We start from the raw sequence: 13,856 nt of genomic DNA on the forward strand, positions 1-13,856 counted from the left end.
CCCGCCCCGCCGCCGCGTCTCGCGCTCGGCCGGCTGGGCGGCGGCGGCGGCGGCGGCCCCGGCCCTCGCGCCCGGCCGGCAGCGCCCGCCAGCGGTGGGGGCGGTGCGCTCGCGCGCCCTCTGGCGACGGCGACGGCGGCCGGGAGGGACCGGCGGTGGATCCCAGTACTACAGAGCTCGGAAGCGGCCGCGGCTGGGTATGGCGGCCGAGGTCTCCGGTCCGGAGGTGGGTGGTGAGGGGCAGGAGCCTTTGCTGAGTGCCGGAGAGGCGGCGGCGGCGGAGGAGGAGGAGGAGGAGGAGAGCAGGTAGGGCCTTGTTCCTTCCCGCGCCCCTCTCCTCTGAGGCGACTCCTTGTGCCGCGGGCGCAGGGCAGCTGCGCCAACAGGCGCCTCCCGTCCCTCCCTGCTCCGGGGGTGTGTGTGAGGCGCTGCCCCCACGAGTGACTAGAGGGCCCACCCGTGGGTGGCGAGTCCCTCCTCTTCCCCCTGCGCGGGAAAGCCCGAGCCTGAGGGAAGCAGCCCGCCTCAGGAAGCCGGCGGAGGGGTTACGGAGCGCCGAGCCGCCTTCCCCCGGCGCCGCGGGAGCCGGGATTCGCGGCGCCACCGCCGTCTCCCTCGCCCGCTGCGTCCTCCCGGGGTCTCGGACCGGCGGCGGCTCTTCAGCCTGGCCCGGGCTCGGGAGCGGGAGAAAAAAAAAAAAAAGGAAGGCACTCGCTTGGGGAGTTTCTAAAAAGCATAAAAATCGATGATTGTGGCGCTGAAGTCGAGGTATTTAATAGCACTTTCCCTGTGCGGGCAGCAGTTGATGGCTTGTTTTTTTCCTTCTGTCAGGAGAACAACAGTATCTTCGATGTGTAGGGGTGGCTGCTACCGCTGCCGTCGTTACTGAAGTGTTCTCATACTTGAAGGCTTAACTAAAATCTTGAAAGTAACCAAACATAACATATGCATAGCATATGCAAGAGTTTGACTGACTTTTTCCTGTGCGTGATGGGCAACAGGATTACAAAATACCTTTAGAAACATCGTTTGTGTGGTTAAAGTTTCATTGAACCAAGACACTTCAGCGGTGTAAACATTTCTGAAGTAATAAGTGTACAAATCGTGCTGTGGAATAGCTATACTAGCTTTAAAATTGCACTTATGCCTCAGTCTATGCATGACCTATATAAACAATATTTATAAACTATGTTCAGGCACATGTAACCTAGGTCTGCATCTTTTGGACAGAGATTATTTTGTTTAGAATACTTCAAAAGAAGTGAAGAACCCTGAAATGTGTTCTTGCTTCTGAAAAAGTACGTGGGTCTCAGAAGGTGCTTATGAATTTTAGAAGGATAACTTACTGCTCACAAAGTTTGTAACTTCTGTTTCAAATTTTTTTGCAGCCCTTACATTCTTCATGTAATTTCTTTTACATGGATCTTTTACATTGTATAGTTATTTTCTCATGGTAAGAATAGACTGGCCATACCTTTTTGTCTAATCAATAGTTGTTCAGGTTTGAGAGGGTTTTTTTTATTTAAAGTCATGGTTCTGAGAAGATGTCTGGGCTTTTATGGTTTAATATGCACTTCTTAAAGCCTTTACATGATATCCATGATGCTCCAAAGTGTCTATACAAAGAGACTGCAGAATTGAAGACCTCTCTAGATAAAGATCTCTTTGTGTAACATTTGAATACAGTGGTACGTGATAGCATTTCTATTAGTTTTTTGATTTGTTAATCTAGTATTTTTCAGTGAAAAATTAGCTTGCTTCTAAAATAAATTCTTTGTATTCTTTGCTGTGTGGAAGTCCATTCCTGCATAACAATTTACACAATTGTATTGGGAGGTTTGTGAAAAATGTTTTCAATGTCCTGTGGGAACAACTAGAAGAGAATCTGATAATGATTTCTTTCTCTTGACTTTTGGTTCAAAAACAGGGATGTTGTGGAAACACAAGAGCATTATAAGAGCAGGTGGCGATCCATCTGGATTATGTATCTTACCATGTTTCTCAGTAGTGTAGGTGAGTAAACAGAGGTGGATTTCAATGTTATTTGCTGAATGAATATATTTTGGTTTGAAAATGACAGGGTTTTCTGGATTTTAACTACATAGCTCCTATAATGCTACTGGTTTTTTATAACTTTTTTAAAGTGCATTTTCTGATTCTTCACAAGAGAAGATATGACTAGCAAATCAAACAAAGTTACATTTAAATTAAATAGTGTTAAATTTAGTTACAGTTAAATAATACTCTGTTTTGAGACTAAATGACATATTACTTAAATCTTTGTTTTATGGCTTTATAATAGTTTGGGGTAAAAGGTGGTGGCAGCGTAAGGTTATTGCTCAGAACCAAACAAAACAAAGGTCACACTTTTATCATCCAAAGTGCAGTGTTTAGGGAATGAGAATAGAAATAATGCTGAGTTCTTAAGAGGTAAGATCTTTGTGGGAATATATGTTGTCTATTTCAAAATGTTTATGAGAGCTTGTTTTCTCCTATGGGATTTTGCATTTCCACTGTAGAACAAATTACTGTTTCATTCCTAAATAACTGCCCCTGGAAACAAGACTTCTGGTGATTTTTGACTTCTGGTAATTTTCTGTGGGCCTAGAAATCATCTTGAAAATCACAGGATACTTCAGTGATTTTTTTTTTATTTTATTTTAATTTGATGAATTAAAATTTCTGTGATAAATGAATACAAATATGTCAGTATATCAAGAAATTCTTTTTACTCTGGGGACCTTGTTGTCTTTCTATTGGGAGGAAGAATCCCATGCAGTTTGCGTGGCGCATCAGTATTCTTTCCATAGGAGTTTTTGTTTAGTGCATATGCACCTATCAAATGTCCTTTTAAAAACAGTTCCTCCTGTTAGGAGGAATTATCACGCCGTAAAAAAAGCATGTAATATATAATTTTTTCAGATGACAGACTGATGCACAGTTTTAGACTATAATACACTTAGGAGCAGAAGAATGAACCTGTAGTAACCGTTTCAGTAAAGCGAATTACTGATAAACATGGCAAATTAAGTAACTTCCATTATGTTTTTACTGCATTGCAGGTTTCTCAATTGTAATTATGTCTGTGTGGCCATATCTCCAAAAGGTTTGTAAATATGTTTTTTTTAAATTAATAAGAACAGAAAACTCCTTCTCAGAAAGTATGTAATGCAAAACTTGGCATTTTATTTAGGAAACAAAACAGTAAAGGGAAGTGTGTGGTTATGAGAGACTTTTATTTTGCCATCCACTTAGACAGCTTTCATTATTTCATGTAAAATCTGTCAGTTTATTTCCTGAATTGATAAAGGTACATCGTAATCCAGAAATGTTTGGTTTTCCAATATAATCTCACTGTTTTCTTGGATAGTCAATCAATAGAACTCTCTTTATCTGAATGCATTTGCAGTGTTAAAACATAATACACAAGGCTTGTCTGTATTTTGGGGGCGGGGGGGAAGGGAAGCTGAAAGCAGGAGTTGCTCTGTAAATGTCAGATTGTTGCATGTAGATCTTCTTGATATTCTGAATTGCCTGTGTTGCTGGATAGTGGTTTTAGTTTGTTTGGCTTTTTTCCCCCTCTTTGTTGCATTCTTGTTAAAAGTGGCATGAAAGTTCTCTAAGACTTCAATCTGTGCTAGGATTTTACTGCTCCTGGAATTGTAGAAGGCAGTTCCAAATGCAAATTTGGAAGAACACATCCTGGACAGGGTCCTAGAGGTATCATTAAAATTGAGGCTGGTGCTGAATTCTTGGAGTAGAGAAGAAAATGCATCATCAGCCTTTTAAATCAGGGCAGATTCAGGTATGTGCAGAGATGACTTGAGTGATTCCTTGCTCCTGGCACATAAACTGCCTACTGTAGTGCTTAAGTTATATCTATAGCCTATAACATCAGCAGTGCTGTATGAAAACTATTTGAATTTGCTGCAAGTGAGCCATTTCTAGTCTCAGAAGCGAAGCACTTTTTATTGGTTTGGTGCATTGCTGGAGCCAGTTATCCAAGGTTTATTCCCCCAGACCAAGTACCAAGTGAAAACAACTGCTTCTGAGACCCAAAGTGGTGCATTTATATTAAACAATGCTGTGCAGACACACTAACTTGTTTAGCGATAGCTTAGGTTTGACACTGCATTGCATAGTGCCATATACCCTCAGAATTACAGTGCAGAGTCTAGATATTTCAGGTACTGATTCTAAAATGGTTTTGTTGATACTATAAAACACTATAATCCTTCACCCATAGAATTGATTACTTTGTTTTTGCAGATTGATCCGACAGCAGATGCGAGTTTCTTGGGCTGGATTATAGCTTCTTACAGCATTGGCCAAATGGTTGCCTCTCCCCTGTTTGGCTTGTGGTCCAATTACAGGCCAAGGAGAGAACCTCTCGTTATTTCAACTGCTATTTCAGTAGCTGCTAATTGTCTTTATGCTTACGTTCATGTACCTCATTCACACAACAAATACTACATGCTGACTGCACGTGCTCTTGTGGGATTTGGAGCAGGTAACCACAGCAGAATTTACATTTCTGAAAATTATTAAATTCTCTGTCTTGTGTAAGATAGTTAACATGGTATTTTAGTACCAGATTTACCATTAGATGAATGATAACTTATTACTTAACAAAGCAAAGAGTCAGCCAATACTAGTTTATAATAAAATTGTGTAGTTGTGCAGCTGTGTATAAATACTAGAGGGAGTGCTGGGTTTCATCTTCTTGCAAAATAAGAAAAAAAAAAACCCACCTAAAATAAATGTAACTGTATAATTTAAGATTATAACTTAGTGTTTACATAAACACTTTCTTGGTTGTTTTTTTTTAAGGAAACGTGGCTGTAGTTCGATCGTATATTGCGGGTGCCACTTCTCTTACGGAAAGAACAAGTGCCATGGCCAATACCAGTGCCTGCCAAGCAGTTGGCTTCATATTAGGACCAGGTAAAGCATATCTCCTTTCCTCACTTCTCTAATACTTTTTAGGATGAAATTGGGCATTGGAAGTAGGAATACTGAGCAGCTGTGTGTTGGGGATTTTAAGGTACGGTTTGTCAGTGGTATCAAAATTGTATAAATGGGATCCATTCATATATACTTGGTATGCCAATATAAATGAAATATTCTAGTCCAAAGAAATTCTAATTGTTTGTTCTTAAAAACTAGCTGTTTTGGATTGCTGGCTGCAGGAAAAACAAGTTCCAAGATGCTCTCTTGCACCAGTACCCACTAAATAGTCTATGACCAATTGCACTTTGTTCATGGAGAAGGGAATTTAATATTACTGTACTTGGGCAAACATTTCCACCTTTCTGAAATGACTGAAAATTTCACCTTACCTCACATGTTGCAGAAAATAACGTCCAACAGATCCTTCTGATCTTGTAGTGACAATCACAAAATCTTCATATTGGCAAAAATTTTAAGACATAGCACAGGTATTGCAGAGAGCTAAGGGAACAAAGAGCTCACAGGGTGTTTGTCCGACCAGGCGTAACTGTGGCTCCTGAGATACTCTTATCTGCTTTATGGGAGAAATGCATTAGACTTGCCTTGTGTTGTAAAGAGACACCAGCAATTTTGTCCTAAACAGCCTCTAAAGGTTACTTGTCTTCCACAGCTGTAGGTTAAGATTATCCAATTAGTAGAGCTGAAGTGCTCTGTGTATGGTAATATAATGAAGTGAACGTTTAGGGCTGAAAGTTTATTCTCCAGTTGATTATTACTAGTGCTATTGATAGAGCATTAAAGGGTCTACAACAACCGAAAATCTGCATTCTTTGTGTGATTTGCAGAGAGTGTAAGTTTAGGTAATTCCCTTTCCTAATTTTCTAGGGACTCAGTCTGTTTCCTCACAGTAGTAAGCAAATGACCTGATCTTACAATCTTTTGCTCTGCACCAATTTAAATTTTAATTTAAAAAAACCCCAAAACTTCTTTTCTCTCCAGCTTGCCCTTAGCGGGAGGGATAGTCCAGTCCCAGGACCAAGGTTTTCCATGTAGGAGGAAAAGGAAAAAGAGTAAATCAGCTGTTTGCACATGGCCGAGAAAGTGAACCATTGGTACACTCAGAATTCAGTTCCAGTTCTTTAAGTGTCATGCTGTTATTTATAGAGTGTATTTGTATGTAACCAAGTAATTTTCTGGCTAGTTGAGATCCCAGTGGTATCCATCAGTTGATTTAGAGTAGGATTCTCAGAATGTAAAAGGTTTGACAGGTATAATATTTAAATTTTACTTAGGAATTAGAACAACTTTGCTTATGTAGTTTTATATGTTTATTCTATATGTGTTCTGGTATTTTCTTAATACATTTATGGTTTTAAGTTTTTCAGACGTGTTTTACACTTATTGGAGAAGAAGGAATAACATGGAAATTAATTCGTCTTCAGTTGAACATGTATACGGCACCAGTTTTATTTGGAGCTCTCTTAGGAGTTATTAATATTATTCTCATCTTTGCCATACTCAGGTAATCGAGTCAAAAAAGAGAAATATTCTACCTTGTTTTATTGGGTGGCTTGTAAGAAATAATATGTTGCTCGGAAGGAGGAGTAATAAGCCTGAAATCTGGAGCGCTAAAACTATAAGCTGTTGTTTATTTCTCAGCGTTTCTACCTTCTTTAATACATATCTTTTTCATTATGCTTATAAATTAATCATAGTGATGTTCTGGCTAGAATGTAAACTGATGAAAAAAGTTAGAGCAGTTAGATTATTAGCTTAGCCTTGATAAATTTGTAATGTTGATGGTTTCTGCCCATGTTTTTTCTCTAAAGAGAAATAAGGTTAGCTTGTCTGTAGGGTTCTTGCTGTCTGTGTCTTTCCTTTAAGAACCTCAAGGCAGGATTTTTACGCATTATCCCATTGGTGGCAGTGAGGGGAGGGGAGAGATGCACACAGATATGTGATACTCTCCCACTAGAATATTTCCCTTCTTGAATATGCTGGTGTTCACTGCAGCCAAATGTAGACTACCCAGATGATGTTTAAAGGAGCTGGGAATAATTAGAATATAAGACTATGCCATTTAGAAGTATTTTAATAGAAACTTGACTCAATAGTAGATCAAATAACTATGTGTATTAATGAAAACAGTTCTAAATTTCTAGAGAGCATCGAGTGGATGACCTGGGTCGGCAATGCAACAGTATCAATTCTGAAGGAGAAGGTATCTATTTTTTCTTGAAAACTTACTCTGGGATGATAATTTTGAAGTACTCTATTATTACATAGAAGCTTTTAGAAGTATTCTGAAGTTGATGGATTGGGACCTCAAAGTGGAAAATAGGCTGTATCTCTTTCTAACTGGTCCAGAAATTGCTTCACGTCCATGTTGTGTCCATGTGTGTCCATAGTGCTGTCTGGTAGCAAAGAAGAAAAAAAAAAAAATTGTATGGATCCTTCCAGATTTTCAACCTGGAACTGTCTCTTCCAAGAGACAGGATTAGGTGAATATGGATATGAGAAAAATCTCCCTTAACTTGTACTCTGCAGTCATACCTCTCTTTTGTTCTGCATCATGCTGAGTAATTATCGTTATTGCATGTCAGCTTTCACATACAGCATCTTATTAAAAGATGTATGTTGTATAAGTAAATTTGGTTGGTGATACTAAAGTACAGTAATTGCCACGTACAGTGCAACAGCTTATCTTCAATATATACCCCTTTTTGTGCACAGTTCAATTTTTTTACAATGTTGTGGGTATCCTTTTCACTTGAAGAATAAAAAGTGTATGAAAGTTGATCTTAAACCTCTCTCAAAAAATCTATGGAAGTCACCAGTTTCAGTATTGCATTCGTTTTCTGTTTAAAAAGGGAGCTGTATGTGCACACCACACATGGGTGTTTTGTGTATGAAAATGCTACGCCCAGGTTAGAGGAACAAAGGCTCCGTGGTGCTGCAGAATCCTACTCTTGTGTACTTCTGACCTTGCAAGAGGAACAGAAAGTGATTTGGTTTCCATTGTTAAGACATTTAAAGAAGTTTGCTTATTTTGCTGTCACTCAAGACTTGTCAGTCCTAGCATTGCAGTGGGACCACAGATGGTATAACTAATTTGGAAATAATTTTCCCTCATTGTCAGAGGAGTTGAAATTTCAGCAATTCCATTTTGATTTAAAAACATTATACGTAGATTGTCAAAATACAACTGCCTAGCCGCCCACCAACCTGCATGTTAAATACTTAACAGAATAAGGAAATCATTACCGTTTGTAATTTGTGGTCATGTGAAAAAAGCTCCGTTTGCAGTTTAGATTATTCTTTTGTTTTGTTGCAGAAAGTGGTGTTCTGGATCAGGATGCAGAAGGAAATGTTGACCATGTTGCTGTGGTAGCAATCAATTTTCTTTTCTTTGTCATCTTGTTTGTGTTTGCTGTCTTTGAAACGTAAGTTTGTCTATTTTCTCTCAAAATTCTTAAGATGTGTAATGTAGTTAGACTGGGTATGCACGTAAAGGTTTTTCTGTTGCACTTGCTTTCTTAACCACACTATTCAGAAATAGAAGTCAAAAACCATATGCGATCAAATTGATGTATACTGATACAGAGTAATGAATTAAAGGTCAGTAGTAATGGAAAATATGTAGCATACAGTTTGTAGTATATGAAACATTAATGTAAAAGCCTTTGAACTGATGCAAACCCATATCCTCAACTTTTTAAGTGTTAAAAAAAAAAGTAGCTTAACTTGGGCCACCTAAAATCTTCAGAGAAAACTGTCTTCGGTTGAGTACCTTGTTCTATACTTTCTATTTTAATTTTGTGTAATTTCTTAGTGCGATTCTGGTTAGCTCCAAAAGCTCTAGTGAATCTCTTAGTAATGATTATTTCAGTAAAGATGAAAACAATTGTTTGATATAGTTAATGCAGTTGTATTCTTAAATACACTATTTTACATGACTGGTTTTTTACCTAAAGAGGTATGTTATTCACTCCCAAATTTTCTGTGTATAAGAAAATAAGTAAAACATAACATTACCTCAGACTGAAGTATACTTCCTTTTTTTAAGTTATAAAATACTTTGAGGATATAAGATTTATTTTTGTAAGTTTTTTGATCTCTAACGTAGCTAAAATTTCTTTTAACAATATGTCTCTGTCTTAACTGAGGTATTTTTAGAAAAATTGAGTTCCTAGAGACTGGTTGGTTGCTAAAACTGAAACAGTATTAAATGTTTATTATTTTTGTACTCACAGGGCCTGATTTTTTTTTTCCTCTCTATTACTGTTGCTTTGCTTTAACTCCATCTTTTCATTAAATAGATTAGTGATGCTTCAGAGTATGGCTGGTGTAATGCAGTTGTGAATTTTGTCTAGTGGATTTATTTTTAATAAATTATGCATGATGGAATTAGTTTATAACTAGCCTGTGTTTTCTGATATGTTCGTCAGGAGGAAAGGCTTCTATACCACTGTGTTTGAGGTTTGGGACAGTATATGCATGTAAATGGCTGTATAGAAGAAGCTTTTTTTTAATTAATGTCATTTTGTTCTGTCAATTTAGTATAGCTACTCCATTGACGATGGATATGTATTCCTGGACCAGGAAAGAAGCCGTTTTTTATAATGGAATAATCCTTAGTGTGGTCGGCATTGAATCGGTTATTGTTTTCATGGTGGTTAAAACGCTATCTAAAAAGTAAGATTTTCGAGTTTATCGGAATTTTCTTACTGATGTTAGCTAAGTGTGAGAAGCTTTATGGCAAGGCCAAATCTGCATTACTTAAATCTTTTACTTGTTAATGAATTTGGGTTTACTATGACAATGAAGTACTTCCAATTTTGACGCAGCCATGATGCTGTGGTGGTTCTTTATTCTGTTAACATAACCCCCTTCCTCATCTGTCTTTTACCCTCAAATCACAAGAAAAACAGGTTTTAAGTAAGTTACTGTGATTTTGCAATTTTTGTTGCAGGTGTTTTGGTCAGGCATCTTTTCAACAAACTAATGGGCTATGTCATTAGCACCTTCATAAATTTTAATTTAATTAAATGATATATTTAATTGTAATTTCATTGTTTGATAGGACCGGTGAGCGTGCTATACTCCACGGAGGCTTACTGATTGTCTTGGTTGGATTCTTTATCTTACTGCCTTGGGGGAAAAAACTACCAAATATCCAGTGGCAAGGTATAATTAAAGTCCTACTAAGCTATCATGGTAATGTTTATTGAAAGCTTTTTTTTGTATTTTTTTCTTAACGGTATGCATAACTTGGTTTTACAGAAATAAAGAATAACTCCATTCCCAGAACAACTTTCACTGAAATGTTAATGCCGTTCTGGAGTTTGCAAGCAATGCAGCTTCCATCCAACCACACAGTGGAACCCGTAGGCTGCCCTGTCACACAGTCCTGGTGCCTGAATACTCCGATGATCTATCTGGCCCAGTACATCAGCTCTGACATACTAATAGGATTGGGCTATCCAGTTTGTAATGTCATGTCCTACACTTTATACTCAAAAATTCTAGGACCAAAGCCTCAGGTAAAAGCACGATGCCTAAACAGTTTATTTCATTTGCTCTCCAGGACTTGCACCCTCTTTATTAGAATGAGGGATCTAGCTGAAATTCCCTTTGCCATTAGCCAAATAAGAGTACGTTTCAGCCAGGGCAGAAGTTTCCAGGAACTCTAATCTTTTTTTGAAAATCCAAGGCAAGTCCCTAGAAGAATTAGAAAGCAAGGCTTGTACTACAACTTATGGCAAATCTTACAGCGTGAAAATTTCAGAACAGCTAAGCCCAAAGCTTGTGACTTTCACAACAGTTCTGGAAGAGTCATTTTTGTAACATCCAATTACTTATTTAGAATATGAGTATGGAATAATGTTCCTCTTAAGTATATTATATAAGGACTAAAAATGCTAGGATACCTCCAGTTACTGGCATTTCACAGTGATGAAACAAATAGCATGCTGATATTACTACTTAACAAAAAATTTTCTTCCTTTTTCACCAGTTATCTAATTTTTTCCATGTTATATTTTGCTGTAAGAGACTAAATGATTTGAGCCAGAATGCCTTTTTATTAGAAAGCTATAGAGTATGTAGCTCAGTGCAGCCTTTGAATTAATGCTTGGAGAAGCTGAGCAGTACTCTTGGAAACAAAGTACTCAGTATCTTAATGAGTTAAGAAAGATAATCAATTGCTTAAACACTTCTAAATTTTCTAATTAGGATAATTGGTCCGAATTACTGGCAAGCCAAATAATTCCTGTATCACTAACATAAGCTTTTGATCTTCTGTAGGGTGTCTACATGGGATGGTTAACCGCCTCTGGAAGTGGAGCACGGATACTTGGGCCTGTTTTTGTGAGCCAAATATACACTCACCTGGGACCACGCTGGGCATTTAGCTTAATCTGTGGAGTAGTTGTAGTCTCTCTCTTACTCCTGGAGATAGTATACAAGAGACTAATTGCATTTTCTGTCAGATATGGAAGGATGCAAGAAGAGAGTTGTTAAATACGTGTTTTTTAAAAAAAAAAAAAAAAAAAAAGTAGAACCAACCAGAAATAATACTTAGTTTATTACTACTTTTTAATGAGGAGTACCTAACCACTGACGTTGTTGGCTGTATGCTAAGAACGGTACACCTGTACTTACACATTGACAGAACACATAACTTGGTCATATCCCAATACATGGTTACACCTGCTGCAAAAGAGCTTTTGTATTCTGCTTTTCTAGCAGCAGAGGAAGGGATGTGAACAAGTTAGATCAATACAATGGCACATTTGAAGTGTGTACAGCTTAAATGATGCACCTGTGTACTGAATGCAGCTGTGAAGGTCACAGGTTACGTGCATCCTTTCCAGAAAGAAGTAAAAGAAATATTATCTTGATTCTGTGAATCAGGATTAGTAACTCTTTTGTAACTACAAGATTAGTTGAGGTGCATGTACTTTGTATGGAAACATCACTACTTAAGCGAATCTTCTGATGTTCAGTTTGCTAGCTTGTAAGCACTGATTAATACAAAATGTCTGACTTTGGAAACTGATGTTACATACCAGTACATCTTCTCCCCAGTTTCACATAAAATGTGACAGAATTGTAGAGGAAGGTAGGTACCTGTGTCACAAGCAGCTTATGTGGGATTTGGGTATTTAAGTTAGTGAAGAGCCATTGAAAATTACAGCCTCGGTGGCTGTTACTTGAACTACAGCGAACCAGATGTGCAATTTTTCTTCTACTGTTTTGCTGAATGCCTTTTTGTAGAAACAAAGATAACCTGCACAGAGTTGAAATATGCACAGCTTTTCTTTACTACAAGAAGGAGATACTAAGCAGGATAGTTTGCACTTTCATTGTCATTGGTGAGAATGAATGCACTGTGCTGAGCAACCAGTGTAAATTAAGTAAAAAGGAGGAAACTGGCTCCTTGCATAATGACTGTTATCTGTAGACTTATTTTTCTGATAATATGGTATGAGAAAGATGAATTTACAGTGTTTGAATCATTCAGTGTTTATTTTAAAACAGGAAATAATAATTTTCCTTCATAATGGGGCCTAAGCTCATCTGTATGGGTTTGTTCTATCTGTTTCAATACTACTAGGGAAAAAAATCTGGAATAACTCCCGTATGAGAGTTGCAGCTGCTGTTTAATGTGTCTAATATCTGATCCTCACTGAATTTAATATATGTAGTTAAGTATTCCTATGTAATCGATTGTTAAAACACTATAAGACTACTGAATTAAAAGATTATTTTTTCAAGACTGACTGAAGGGAATACAGAAGTTTTTTCTCAGGCTTTCCTGCTGCAGAATCACAAAAGGTCACGAGAAAGGACTTTGCTTTTATAAGCATTTCTTTTATATGCTAATTCATAATAAATAGTACCAGAAATACTGTGTTTTGGTGGTGAAGACAGACTGCAAAATGAAGTGCTTAGAGTTACAGCAACCAAAAGTTAACTTCAGTCATGAGAAAGTGGTGTTACTTCAGACCTGAGAAATGCAAGAGTTTTCAAAATGGCTAACATGGTTAGGATTTCATGTTCTACAACTCAGTTTGTGCTGAAGGTTAGGACACCATCTGTATGTTGTAGGGTTTTTAGTACTGTTGTTCTTCAGGCTAGCTCACTTCCAACTTAAGCGTGAGAAAATGTTTGGGTACTTGGAGGGATTATTTTACCTGTAACTTATTTAAAGGGTTAAGGATAAAACTAGATTCAAGTCTCTTCTGCAGCAAATAGCTGTAGAATACAGAATAATCCTCAAAAGGGGTAGCCCATGCACATTACTATGTTTACATGATGATTAAAACAAGAAAGCATGATTATAAATTCTTTGGCTATGAAAATTTTTATTTTCCTATGTCAGCTGTGTTTTAAGCTCTGGCTTGCTTGTTATAGGTTATCATCCTCTCATTCTTACAAAACATGTTCTTGTTATCCACACATAGGGCTTCTGTTTTTTCTTTTTATTCTGGTTAGCAGTGTAACACAGCTGTACGTTAAGTCACACCGGTCCTTACAAGCTAGGTCATTGTTCTTTCTAAGCATTTATGCCTTTCTGCCCTCCTAGTGTCTACCTCTTAGGCTTTCTTCAACTATTTGTACATTTAACTTGCACATCAAACTAGATTATATTATGTCTGAAATAAAGATAACCGGTGTGGCTGATAATGCAAGTTTTTAACATGCAGTGCTGACCCACATCTTAACCAAGGTTGACTTGCTACTTTAAGAGTCAGTTGATTGAAGCGTAAAGTACTAAACCAAAAATGTTTCTTCTAAGAAAGGTGTATTTATGTACATGTGCACATGTTTGTATCTATAGGTATATTAAAAAAACCTTAGGGTCTGCATAAGAGCTATGCATATTACTTGTTTTTTCAAAG

At 37.7% G+C, this 13,856-nt stretch overlaps 1 protein-coding gene across 3 annotated transcripts; it reads left to right on the forward strand.

Moving 5' to 3' along the window:
* Positions 1–26: 26 nt before the first annotated feature.
* On the forward strand, positions 27–12,734 carry MFSD8 (major facilitator superfamily domain containing 8). Of its 3 annotated transcripts, none has more exons than XM_030039579.2 (12): positions 29–306; positions 1,922–2,013; positions 3,063–3,106; positions 4,270–4,510; positions 4,831–4,944; positions 6,328–6,472; positions 7,113–7,171; positions 8,285–8,393; positions 9,511–9,645; positions 10,034–10,137; positions 10,234–10,493; positions 11,257–12,734. In XM_030039579.2, exons 1-12 carry the CDS (start codon positions 200–202, stop codon positions 11,470–11,472), a joined length of 1,626 nt encoding a protein of 541 aa, XP_029895439.1. In that variant the 5' UTR covers positions 29–199; the 3' UTR covers positions 11,473–12,734. The 3 variants fall into 3 exon arrangements, with proteins under 3 accessions (XP_040978563.1, XP_029895439.1, XP_029895525.1); XM_030039665.2 differs by having other exon boundaries at positions 1,928–2,013; XM_041122629.1 differs by lacking the exon at positions 9,511–9,645 and having other exon boundaries at positions 27–306.
* Positions 12,735–13,856: the final 1,122 nt, after the last annotated feature.

The sequence above is a fragment of the Aquila chrysaetos genome, chromosome 1, assembly GCF_900496995.4.
Source record: "Aquila chrysaetos chrysaetos chromosome 1, bAquChr1.4, whole genome shotgun sequence".
Classification (NCBI taxonomy): Eukaryota; Metazoa; Chordata; class Aves; order Accipitriformes; family Accipitridae; genus Aquila; species Aquila chrysaetos.